We start from the raw sequence: 13871 nt of genomic DNA on the forward strand, positions 1-13871 counted from the left end.
TATTCTCCAAGAACATATTTTGATGATTATGTAGAAGAAGAAAATTGCCTTTGCAGGGTTTTTCTTCCAAAGTTAAGAGTAAAGTAAACTGCTAAGGTTTGCTAATCCTGGATAAGGAATTAGAAACAAAATTTTGTAAAGGGGATTGAGTTAAAGAATCTCAGATCTGTGAACTTTACATGTATATCCCAGAAAACACTGCTGCACAATAAATATCAGCCCAGTAATTACCATTCTTATAGAAACACTTCTCATTGTAAAAGCTGCATCTTCAATGTAAGAAACCTTAAGCACGTATTTGGTTAGGTACTAATTCAGAAATCTGAGTCTTTGAAAACGCGTCAGGTTTTATTTCTCACTGTGGACACCACAATGGTACCTGATGTTCAAAGATCATTGCACTTCTGTTACAGCATATGCCAGCGACCATTAAGCAACATCTACTTAGGAGCAGCTTTAATACATGCAGGGCAGTAGAGTTAGCTCTTACTCAGAGTAACCTATAGTGTAATTCCTGTCTTAGCTCTTCATAGACTGTATTAGTGGTCTAACAGATTTTAGGTTCTTGCAAAGAATACACCCCTTTTAGTGAACAATGAAATCAGGAAAACTTTGCGTCAACTCAAGGAAGCCTTTACAAAAAATCTAGTCATTTTTAATTTGCTAGAATTCAGTATTTGAGAGTTCTTGGTCTTAATAAATGTCTTCCTGTCAAAACAGCTTCTAGAAAAATGTTCATATAGTTTAATGTGCTAGAAACTATATATACTGTGGTAAACTTGTGATTTCCTTTTGCAAATGTTATCTCTTATATTGTGTGCCATTGTCCTTTTTGTTTATGTTTCAGGTTCCACTGTCTTTATTAATTTTTAAGCATGTAGTTTTAGTGAGCTGGTCAAGTGAGTGGTTTGTATATATATTGAGATCCAAAAGCATTACATATTCCTTCAACTGTAGATTTGCAGGACAAAAACTTTTCAGCTGAGCACAGCAGGATTCATTTTCTTTGGTTCATAGAAGTTGTCTCTGTTGAGAAAGGTCAAGGAAACAATAGGAGTCCTTAGAAGCAGCTAGGTGGTCTGTTGTGAGGGTCTAGCAAACCTACATGGGAGCTGTGGATATGTCATCTTTCTTACCTGTGCTTTGCTGATCCTGGGAGAGACAAAGCATTCCCTGCTAGGAAGGGTGTGACGCTGAATGAACACAGCTGGCTGCAGTTCAGAATTGTGTTGGTATCCCTCAAGAGGTTTGCCTTGAGCACTAAACCACCAAATTTTGTCTGACTTCTCTTCAAGATTCTTCAGACAGTATGTAATGAAATGTCAACAGTCATTCCAATAAATAATTCTTCTGCAGTTAAGTATGCATCTCTTACGTTTAACCTTCTGTAATTAGTTTAATCTTCTTTTACCTTATCGGATTAAAATTTTGACTTTTTTGAAATATGATCTATATTTATTTTTCCTTCAGAGTTTCAGCCAGTCGTGTGCATGCCATGTCCCTTATCTGTCACCCTCTTGTTACTCTGCCTGATCTAATGCCATTGCTGGAAACTCTCCTTCTTTACCATGGAGGTGCATCAAAAGAAATTCTCAGTTCAGAGTTTCTGGAGGCTGTGAATGAGGCCTTTTTAAAGTAAGTAGCACAGTGTCTGTGATTTTTATGCTCTTTCCATAAAGATTTTTAATTCAATTAAATGTCTTTTCTCTGGGTTTGTATGCTGAATGCACTGTACTTCTTTGGCATTATAGTAAAATACTTTGCTAGCAGTTGAATAGCAGAGCTCAGGTTGTAGGCCGTAGACAGCTTTAAATATTGACTGGAACTTTCTCCCACCTTTTCTCTTAAATGGAGGTTAAAGTCTTCAATAGATTTTAGGTGTTTTGTGAATGATACGATCAATTTTCATAGAACTGTAATTTACCTTTCCTATAAGCATATCAACATTCCTAACTTGACTTTTGAGAGCCATCGTTGTTTTTCTGTGCACAGATGGATCCTTATGTTTGAGTGTTTCCATATTTTTCTTTATTTTTTTCTGTGACATTGATTATCAAGTTTTTAAATTATCCTGTTCTTCAGCAGGGTATTTTTAATGAGTCTGAAATTTGTGAAATATAACTTCCTTTGTTTTGCTGCCATGAAAATCACTGATCTGATAAAATTAGTCTATGGATGAAAACTAGCTGAGTGAAGCTGAACATCAGCAAGATTGGCTGTGCCAGGGAAGGAAAGATGTCAGGGAAAGCACAGCCTACTTTTGGCTGAGAGTTGCTTTATTCAAGTTGTAGCTGAGGGGTTGTATTATAAACATTTTTTTTTTATATATGAGAGAAGGCCCTTTTTGAACACTTTACTTCAATTATCCATTTGTCTCCTTTTTAATCAGAGTTTTAATTGCTTCCTCTGTACTCAGTGTCATAAATTCTGAGATGTTCCAATGAAGATTTTTATATTGCTCCATTGAGGGGTCCAGCAAAAATAAGTAATTAATGGAAAAGCACAATTACTAATTTATTTGTACACATGTTACTAGAAGCTATGGAAAACAAGTGAAAAAGGAATGTGAAGGTCCGTAGTGAAGGATGTGTCCCAAAAAAGAGCGCACTTTCACTTCTCCATCTTTGTGGCTTCAGGCTGGATGTGTTCCACAAGCAGTAATGCAATTTGGGAAGCTTTCAGAGCAAATTCACAGGTCCAGCATGGATGGTCTATACTGATGTCATTGAGCACTGACAGGGATTGCCACTTCATAGTATGAGTCTGAATCCTTTAGATGGCTACAAAAGTTTCTTCTGACTGACATCAGCGCCTCTTTCCTTAACTTTTGAGCTACTTGTTTATGACAGTGAGCAAAAATAGTTCAGTTCATATGACTCTTGACTAAGAGAGTCTTGCAGGGCCCTTGACTAAAGTGTATGGTTTCTCTGAGAGCAGATGTAGGCTCACACATGTTTTGCATTGGTATATTCCTGGACTGTCACTGAAGCTCATGTGATCTTAACTTGAATGTGTTTGTATTTCCCCCGCTACACACACACTCTAACAATTGAATTTTGTGTTCCCTAACTCTACCATTGTTTTCTGAACACTTGTTTTCCTTCTGAGCATGGGTGAAGCCTGCTCCAGGACATAGTGTTGCTAAATATGGAGACTTGCAGTGCTCCACAGAATTCAGCATTGTCCCAGTGGGACCCTCTGCAAGTTCAGTCTCAGAAGACTAGATGACTAGAGTTTACTTCCTATATGATTTTTAAATCTCGGATTTCAAGCACCTCTTTGTATGCTTATTAGATTTCTTTTCCTGGCATAATATCTATAATATCTACCATGCTAACACAAAAACAAGAAAAAAAGAGGATTATGGCAAAATTAAATAATCGCTTGTCATACTTAAGTTACTCTGATGTGCATATATGCTTTGATACTGGTAGTTAAACAGCATCCTGAAATTGAGCATTGCTTTACGATTTTGAAATGCTATGTACTTCAATATACTTCTTGTCTACAAATCTACACTTTTAAATTAAGCTACTCCATAGTTTTGAATGGAAAAATTACAGCTTTTCAGATATCAGAATTCTGAAGGCTGATATTTAAACAAATGTTTGGCAAAATACATACTTAAAAAATAGATCCTAAAATGGTGTTAAATCTTCTTTCTACTGGTATTTTTTTATCAGTAATGTTAGTTTGCATATACTCTCCAGCCTAGTTTTAGGTTTTTTAATCTTCACTTGATTTAAGACCAATGCATATTTTTCTTGTTATTTATGTATTTTTTTGCTTTTAACATTTTAATTTGCATCTAATATGATATCTGCAAAAATATGTGAGGATGTTTTGTGCGGTGGTAACTCCTCTTCTTGGGTGGTTACTTTAGTATATTTGATTTATGCTGGACCACACCAATTGTGGTGGTGTTTTAAAACGGGCTACGCCTTTTATTTCCTAGTGATACAACACTGTTTCAGCTAAGCTATAGCTGAAGGCTTTAGGTGAAGAGAGAATTATTTTCTAAACCATTTATCTTTTACAAGGCTCTGGTCAGTGTTGGTGGGATGAAGACTTACCTACCTCTTCCTCATATTTTTTTTTTCCTTATTTCTCTGCAAAGACAGGTAATGCTTTGATTTAGCCAGCAGTAATACCATCGAGGACCTCACTGCTTATCTGTCAGCTGCTGACACTTTCTGAGCAGACCCACCTGCAGGAAGCAGTCTGGGTTTCAAAGAGCTCAAGTGTGGGGCAGGACCTTTCTCTAGAGTGGAAGGGAACTCCAGACATAAACCTTCCATTTCCATTTTCTGGGATCCATTATAATGAAATTTTTTATGTTTTAGACATGTGATAAGGTTTCATTTGTAGATGATGGTGATTTGCTGTTATTCTTTGCCATTATTATTTGACATTGACTGGGGTACTTTGAACAAGATTCCGCTCCCTTGTTCCAGGTTGGTTGATCTTTGTGTCTTCTTTTTCTCTAATGTACTTAAAAAAACACCAATCATTTTTGTCTTCCTTCCACTACATCAGGGAAAACAGTATTTTTCTCTCTAAACCAGGAAGAAGATCTCCCTCCCTGAACCAACTGTCTTCAGCCTCTGGCTTCGTCACTTACCAAGCCTTGAAAAAGCTACATTGTGCCTTTTAGACCAGCTGGTTTCCATTCAGATGAATTCACTGGAAGAAGTGGCTTGTGTCATAAAAGACTCACTACTGGTATGTGCAGTGTGTAGTATGTTTGATACCGACTGCTCTGTCATGCTTCAGAAATGACAGAGAGTTTTCAAGTACATCAGTGTATTTCAGGGAAACGGCTGTCCCGTGGCATGTAACTTGCTAAAGCAAAAGCAAATCCTGAGTCTTATAAACGCCACTACATTTTTAGCTTTTACACTGAACTGGTAGAAGAGAAAATACATTTCATTCAGTGAGGAAGAATGGATGAAGAGACGAGAATCTTACTGGTGGGGGTGCAGAGTACCTGCCTCTGTCTTAAAAAAAATTAAATTTTAGCCTGGGAGGATTTGAATCTGTTTTTACTTCAATCGCTGTGTCCTAGAGAGTTTAGCAGTTTAAACAACTGAAATTCCTTGTAGATTATTTTATTATGGACTGATTAGTTACTTGGTTTTGTTTGCAAACCTGAACAAAATTCTTATACACAAAACATTTGCTAAACTGTAGTTAAAGTTCTTTTTCAAATGCTGAGTTGTTCAGTGCACCAAAAATCTTTCCTATGAGAAAACATGACATAATACCTTTTCCAAAATAATGAGCTAGTTAGCAGCACTAAATGCAAATTTAACTGTTAATTATGATGTGAAATGGCATGTGTGCTACGCACTTAAATTATGTATTCATAAAATAGACATAAAAAATGGCACATGGTATCTTATTTTCAGCCTATGAAACTGCTTACAGAGTGTGTATTCTAGATAGGAAAAGTTATAGCCTTCCTTTTCAATTGGAAAATTTCAATTTCTGTTTTAGGGATCCATTATGATACTTGCAAATCTTGTAAATGCTTGGCATCAACAGCACTTCATATCTCATCTAGGGATCTTAAGTATTCCTAAAGACAAGGCATATTATATACAAAGCCTGTGCCTAATTTTTCTGTGTCAGATGTACTTGAGTTGAATACAGTACATGTTACCACACGTGACTGAACAAAAAAAAAAAAAGTCTAGGTTATATATAAAAAGTAAAATCTTTGTTTTAATTTTATTGTTGTTTATTAACAACGTTCATATTTACCTAGTCTTCACATCCTGATCCCTGAAAAGAAGGGAACATTACAGTGCTAGCACACTTAGATTGTCCTTACTTTCCGCTGCTCCAAAGACTTTGTGCTTTCAAAGTAAGGTATTTACAGAGTAGAAAGACCTATGCAGCAGCCTTGAATGCTGGTTTAGAGAGGACATCCTGTGGACAAGGAGTGGAATGAATGGAGGTATAAAGAAGGGAGCAGTTGGAAGATGGATACTGCTGATTTATAGGCATTGATAAGAGGGAAGGTGCATAAATGGGAGATGGCATACCAATTAAAAACAACAGGATGAGAAGCTTCAGAGAGGCAGTATAAGAGGAAGATCTAATCCTCAAATTGTGTTCTAGAATACTTAATGGTGTTTTGTACAACTTGCACACATGGTACTATAAAGATACTTGTGTGACATTAGATATGTCAATGTTTTGAATCCAACAGTATGATTAATTTAGCCTGCCTGAAATATATTTAAATATTTATTTAGGAGTCTGGGTATGCATTTTTTGGCAGTTGGATTATGGTATTTGAGGGATGTGACCTCTGTTTGCCTTATGGATATCATAATAAGAAGTGGAATCATGAGACAAAACTTGATTTATACATGTTTTTCCGTTTAGAAGAAAAGCTCTATAGTACAAATAGGCAGAAATATGTTAGTGATTTGATTGTAGTATATGATAAGAAGGACGTTTCAATAAGCTTTTACATAATTGCATTGTCATTTATCTAAATAAAATATCTTGATGCAGTAACCAAACTGTAAATAAACCTCACAGAGATCCATCGTACCCAGATAGTTGTAAACCACCATACTTTTATTACGAAAGATACTTGACATGCAATACTCTTATATTTTAATTCCAAGAGCAATTGTAGTGTTGATGTCCGCTAATTTGTCTTTTATATGGTTCGCTATTAGATTTGTGGGTTTGGGGCTAAACTGGAATTAGTATTGGAAATTCTGTAGTTATTCAGAAGTAGTGAAAGCAGGTGAAATGACCATCACAAATGTCGTTTAAGCTTCTTCAGAATTTGGTGGGTGAGTGGATGTCTTTCTTTCTAAGTGACTTTAAGGCTTGTACATGTGTGTTAACTAAAATTTAAATAAATACACATACTAGAATTTTACGTTTAATCAGAAATGCAGATATGTATATAAATAAAGCACATCTGTAAAAGGGGATGTGAATGAATCAGTGTCAATTATAGTTCATATTCAGTTCTTTGCTTTCTGAAGTAGTTTTATTTCTTTCAAAGTTACGTTGCAAGAAAAGTGCAGTAGATTGAGAGGGCTTAAAATTTGCTGGTTTCGCCTTCATGAACCATCTGTCATTGCTGCATTTTGTTTTTCCACCTTGTCAGCGTTCCTAAGTCCAGCCGAGTATCAAAATTATGTTTCACTCTGCAGTTAAAGCTCTAGCTGTAGGGTCTCCCTTGCTGTCATTTTCACTTTAGCATTTCAGAGCAAGTAGTTTCAGTGGGTGATACGGTGACTCGCAGTGCCTACCAGTATACCAAGCTGAAGACTGCTCTTGTTCTCATGCCCTTGCACTGCCCTTTTGCTGTGCCTTATCCCGAAGTTCCGAGACCAACTGGATCCACCCTCACCTTTCACTGGGAGCTGTGCAAACGAAACAGGCATTAACAAAGGAGAAAGGAGGAAGGATATAGAGATAAAATAAGAAATGTTTTTTGTTGTTGTAATACCTTCTGGCTAAGTTACAATTAGTTCCCACAGTATTGCTGGTCTTCAAAACCTGTGGTGTTATGGTAAATTTTTTGAAATAGCGCACACAGATTTATTCATAATGTTGAAGAATTCAGGAGCTTTTTAAACCTCTGTAAAAAGATGTTTATGCTTTAAAAGTAAGTGTATGCTTCAAAATAAATCTAGATTTGGACTTGGTATAAGAAAGATATTAAGTGACATTTCTTACTTTTATTGGTAAATATAAAATTCAGGAATACAGGTAGATATACAATTTGGAAATACAGACAACATTTGAAATACAGCCGTGTAGTTGTTTCCTAAAGCTAGATGTTTCTAACTTCAGAAATGCGTCCAGTTAATTGCATGTGAGTTTGGAAGTTGAGAGAACCAGTATTTGTGGTGCTGCCACCTCAAATCTGTTGCTGTGTGATCTTGGGCACAATTTGTTTCTGTATGTTTACTCTTACTTGTGGTTGTTACAGAGCATTCTACGATCTGAACAAAAGCAGTATATGATGATTAGTGTGTTCCTCTTTGTGCCATTTACTTGCTTCCTGTAGATACAAATTTCTTTTTCTTGCTTCTTTGTTCAGTTCTGGCTTTGTACTGTAAATTAGTTATACACAATTCTTCTTTCTGGTAACACAGATAAAAAGTAGTGTAGTTCTATAGAATTTGTGTATGTCATACTTTATGTTGCAGTGTATTTTTCCTGTTTCATTTCTTTCAAAAATCCCAGTGGTTTTGTGTGTGGGTTTTTTCTGAAGAGGCACATGTTCTTCAGATATGTAATCATAATATCACACGTGCAGCTCCGATTCCCCATGTCTGCATCTTTTTGGTTTAGTGTGTGTTGTGCTGTATGTATTGTGCATGTTTTAAAAGTAATGGAACAAGTTCCTGGTAAATAGTATATTTTGTTTTCTGAGTTTTCTGTGAAAAATACTTTGTGTGGTCACAGGCAACATTAGTAAAATATGACATGCCTTTTTATTTTCAAAAAATAAGGTAATAAAGTCAACAACATGAAAGCCCTATGAGGATCCCTCCTGAAGTTGATAATCCCTCACAATGCAGAATTGCTGCTGGCTGCAGCAGAATTGTGCTGCCTGCTCTAGTCCAGCTACACAACAGGCACATCTTCAGTTTGCCATGAAGACTTTTTGTGCTATGATAGCATTCTTACTCTGAGTGCTTGCAAATTAGTTTTGTGGCATTCGATAACAGTGGGGTTTGTTTTTTGGGGTTTTTGTTTGGTTTTTTTCCCTTTTGAATACCGGTGATTAAATTCATATTGAGTTCAGTAGTATAGATTAAATACTAGGAGCTTATTAACTGTCGTTTTATGTAGCGAGCAGTGTAGATTGCTTGCTGCTGTCTGGCAGGTGCGTTTTTCATTGTTGCATACAGCACATTTATTTTGGTCTTGTTCAAAAGAACTATGATTTAATCTTGTGATGTGCGGCAGTGTGCTCATGACCCTTTCTAGTTTATGTTCAGCCTGTCCTAAGCAACAGTGGGTTGGTATGTCATCATAGAAGTATGTGTGCAAAGGTAGGCAGAGTGAAAAGGCAGTGGAGAAATGGCTGAATTCAACCATTTATCCGTCAGGACTGGAAAACCTACTTTGTACTTTCCAGTGTTTTCACAGAATTGCAGAATGGTTGGGGTTGGAAGGCACCTCTGGAGATCGTCCAGTCCGAGTTTTCCTTGTGAAACAAAAAAGAGATGAACGTGTCGCTTGTGTCATCGAGCCATGTTTTTTCTCCCCCTAGCAGTGACAGTTTGGGGACCCGCCTTGCAACAAGCTGCATGCTGTTCTTCACACATCCGAGCACCCGGCTGTAAATACTGCCGAGCACTAGGTGACGCACATTCAATAGAATAACTTGGCTACAGCATGTGACAGGGTGGTAAAACATGACTAAAGAGGTGCCACCTCGTATTTCCAGTATGGCAAAGACAACTGTGAGAAACAAGGAGCTTTTCTAGATAGTTGCTGTTAAAGGCTGTCTCTGTTTTCTGATATTGTCATATAGGTATCTTGTAAAATAAAGCCCTTATTCTGTTTGTGTGCAATTAAAAATTAAAAAAAAATCTATTCTACTTGGTACTTTTTAGCTTGAAGCAAATGCATAAATGTTTTCTTTGCAATAGTGCATCAGGCACTTAAAGCTGTTACAATAAATGCCACTTGTAAATGCTATTACTTCCATGCATCCTGAAGGTTACAGAATGCATTTTATTAAACATCCATTACTCTAGAATGTTCAAGAACTATATTCTTACCAGGTCTTCAGGTGCTAGCTTCAGAAACACGAAGCACAAATTTGTTTTTTAACTTAGGCAGATATACCTTTGGGAATGTGTAAGTAGTTTTTTGATCTTGGTACTCTACAAAAGCCTAGTAAATCTTAGAATTTAAGGATATGGGATTAGAAAGTACGTTGTTAACTAGTGTGTGTTTAATATAACAACTTTTCTTAAAACAGACTGTTACGTGGTAACATGATAAAAAGCTTCACTAGTTTAAAAAGACTATTTTGATGCACTGAGATATTTAGCTTGTACTAGCAACTATAAAATTCACAAAAGAAGATAATACGGTGAAAAAACATCTTGGGCCAAGATGTGTGTGGTAGTGCTAAAGGCAAAGGTGATAAAATAAATTTAATTTCTGGAATTTAATTTTGAAGATGTAGTGAGAATCTCAAAGCACACCCAAAAGGGATTGTCTGTGAAGAGGAATTAATAGCTTTTCATAAATCTGTTCCCTATCTCTTTCCTTTAGTAATTACATGCAACAACCTGTTCTATCTGCCACCTTTAGTATTTTTAGTTGTTGTTTGGGATGCCAGATGTTTGCATTCATCAGCTGTTTAGCCTGCCTGGTATTGCTGCGGATCTCCTTCTGTGACTTTGATGTAGTCATTTTGCAGAACCTAATCCTAAGGAAACCTGAGTGTTTTTAGTAAGAGTTGATCTGACATTTACAGTTTAATAATTGCAATGTAATAGCATTCATGAGTTAAGCTGTAAATTGTACAGGGGCGGGTGTTTTTTTTTAGTTGTTTCTTATTAATGACTGATTTTCTTTCATTTGTTTATCAACAGCCCCAAGCAGCAAGCCATCCTGCCATTTTCAGAATTGTTAACGAAATTTTCAAGTAAGTTTTGAAATTATAGTGGGAAGTGTTTCAAATAAATGATCAGTTTAAACACTGAGGTTTTCTTCATGAGGAGGAGTATTATGATCTGGGACGTATTATAATTATGGGATGGTTTTTTCTTTACCTTAGTGTCTCCGTCTGTGTAATATACTGCAAGTAATGAAAAATGTTAAAAATCACGTGAACTTCACATAAAAGTTAACATTATGATGATAATCATTGATACAGTTGACTACATTGTATCTTTTATATTTTATCATATATATCTGCTAAATTAAAATAGCCTTTAAAATGTATAATTTATTTTGTATTTCAGTAGATATTTGATTTTGAGGTGAAAATTATAAATGCTGAAATACCTTGTCCCATGCCAGCACGAAGATGGAATTTAGCTGCAACACTTGCACTTACCAATGGAGCCTCTTTTACATTGTTTATAGTCTTCAGGATTTATATCAGCTATGCTCTTAATGGTATTAAACTGTTGATCTGCCTGTTAATAAGTTTGGGTTTGAATGCATTAGTTTTAAGCAATATATATTATTTACCACGTGGGGGCTTCCAGTCCTTTCTACTCAGTTTTCAGTGGCTTTTTCTCTTCACTTCGCTTGGCTTACTCTTTTCACATAGGTCTGCTGCTGGGGTTTATCAGTATTACAGTTTTGATACAACAATAACATATTTAGTGACTGACATTCTTTGTTCATCAAGTGTTTTCCTTCCTAAGAAGAGCGGGCAGCCAAGTGCACATGTTTGGGGGCATTTGTGTGTCTGTGTGCATGTTTGTTCAGGTTTACACAGCCACTAACATAAGAATCTTTGCTGTAGAAACCATAGACTGCTGCATTGTGAGAGTGGAATCACTTGACTGCCACAGCAATAACTGCCCTTTCTGTTGCTGGTCCAGTATCTGAGCACAGCTAGCATTTTCTGAATAGTTCAGACTAGTCACTTTCCCAAAGCAAAATGCACGTGAAAACTGATGTGACTTCAACAGGCCTGTACTGATGTCTTAGGCCATATATTGTGATGGTGTATGGAGACATAATGTGTTCAAGCTTCCTGACTTATTTAGGGTCATGGTATATAAAATATTTTCTACAGACAACATGAGACTACGTAACTCTCTTGCACCCTTCTCATTTGGTAGACAGTAGAAATGGATGAAACACTGTTTCTCAGATAATGCAGGGCCTTGTCCAGCAGAGTATTTCCTAGTAAAACTTTGCACTTGTGTTACTGTTCCAAATCATCTTAGAAATTCATCATGTTTTCCTGTTGCTCAGCCTACATTTCGGCTCCCTAGCTTGCTTTCAGTTGTTCCTACTTTGTGTGCTTGTTCCTCTATATTGTTGGTATTAAACACTTAATATATTTTTAAAATACTATGTGTCAGGTCCTCTTGGTATTACATGAAGCTCTTATGTATGTTTTCTGGCTTTTGCAGACCAATTGGTTTCTGCAGCTTTTTATTCATTTTTGTTGTATTTCTCTGACATCCCTCCAGCTATTACCATGTGGTATGCAGACAGTAAGATATGTGATGGTCTTAAAAGGTCTTTTCCAACCTAAATAATTCTATGATTGTACTTCAGATGTAGTCACATGTGAGATTTTAGAAATCTGCTGATAAAGAACTTGTACTTCATTGCTTGGAAACTGAGTTCTGTTTCTGCAGCTGGCACAAAACTCCTTTTCTTTTAGGGGCTAATATTCTGTTAAAAGTACAGATCTAAGCCTTGTGTCTCTTTCAGGAATAACTTTTCCTGCTTATTGTGCATGCTTTTTGTTGAGGTTGATTGTGCTGAATTGTTTCATTTCAGAGATATTAACTTTCTTTTTTTTTATTTCCCAAGCAGAAGCTTATTTTGTTGCTAAGTATGGCTATACAGAAGTCCATACAGCTAGACTGTCTTGAGGTTCTGTGTGCTGTTTCCCGTGTTTCTATTAGTGTTTACACCTGCCTGTAGTTTTGTGAAATTCCTTTGCTGCAGTAATGTGTTAGCTGTTCTTATGTTTTACATCATTATGGAAAGAATGAAACAATTCTCTAATAAAAAAACTTAGATCTCAGTGGACCCTTACTTTGAACATTATTTTTTCCTTACTGTTACATGCCTTTCAAGTAAAGACAATGAAAATTACTCTTTGCTGCCCATGTGTTTTTCTGCTCCATTTGCTGAAGGTTACATTATGCCCTGTGGAAGGCCAGTTAAAGTGTTAACCTTCCTGAATCTCCAGAGTAGATTTTATGATTTCACCACTGAAAGCACATTGAAATGCATTGGTTCCTAATTAAAGCTGTAGCAATTACTGATCCAAAGTATGCCTTTGGTATACACATATTTCTGTTTGTGCTGCTGATTCATTTCTTAATGATCACTAAGGAGTCACAGTGACTGAACAACAGCTGTATCATTTAAGTTCAGGGCCCTTGTGTAGTTTTTTAAATATGTAACTTTTACATTTGATCAGCTTTTGTTTGTTTGTTTGTTTCCCTGGCTCCAGTAGGAGTGTTATATTAATAATTTAAGTCAAGATTATTTTTTTGCTACAGGTACCATATATCCCAGGAGATAGATTGTACTAGATTGTACTTTTCTCTGATTTTAGATAGCCTGTGGGATACAATCACACAAAGCACTAAAGTATGCTGAACTGTAAGCGTGGGAGTAGTTGCTCTGAACCCAGTAAGATTGTTCAGATGCCAGATTTGCTTAATAAATTTGTTGCAGTCTCTTTTTTAATTTTACTTTTTTTTTTCCCCTGGTGGTCGGGTGTCTGCATGTATATTGTATATACTTACTACATTTAATTTATTTGTAGGAGTAGCATATGTTTTTGTTAAAGTAAAAATAAAGTAATGAATCGACAGCACACAAAGAATGTACATTTTGTTTCTTCATTCAATTATCTGTGGTGTGATGGGCAGATTAATTAACTGATTGTTATAATCTAACTTTTCAATGCTTAGGAATGCACTGCTGGAAACTGATGGAACTCCAGAAGTGATGACCATTATACAGGTGTTTACACAGGTTTTCCTTCAGGATCATCAGAATGAGAACAAGCAGGTCAGTCAAGATCTATTTCTTGATGTTTCTTTTCCGCGAGAAGTTATGAAAGTTCACAAGAAGAGAACAATGCTACTCTTAAGAATCGTGACTGAATATAATGAATGTAAATAGTAGCATCTCCCTACAGCTGTATATAC

At 36.2% G+C, this 13871-nt stretch overlaps 1 protein-coding gene across 5 annotated transcripts in view; it reads left to right on the forward strand.

Moving 5' to 3' along the window:
* FANCC (FA complementation group C) overlaps nucleotides 1–13871 on the forward strand; it is a 91624-nt gene that overhangs the window by 63021 nt on the left and 14732 nt on the right. For all 5 annotated transcript variants that reach the window (XM_037374106.1, XM_037374103.1, XM_037374104.1 and 2 more), the window contains 4 exons: nucleotides 1471–1635; nucleotides 4566–4722; nucleotides 10602–10654; nucleotides 13632–13731. In XM_037374106.1, coding sequence (XP_037230003.1) covers nucleotides 1471–1635; nucleotides 4566–4722; nucleotides 10602–10654; nucleotides 13632–13731 — 475 coding nt within the window. The remainder of the gene's footprint in view (nucleotides 1–1470; nucleotides 1636–4565; nucleotides 4723–10601; nucleotides 10655–13631; nucleotides 13732–13871) is intronic.

This window comes from Falco rusticolus, chromosome Z (assembly GCF_015220075.1).
Source record: "Falco rusticolus isolate bFalRus1 chromosome Z, bFalRus1.pri, whole genome shotgun sequence".
NCBI classification, from domain to species: Eukaryota; Metazoa; Chordata; class Aves; order Falconiformes; family Falconidae; genus Falco; species Falco rusticolus.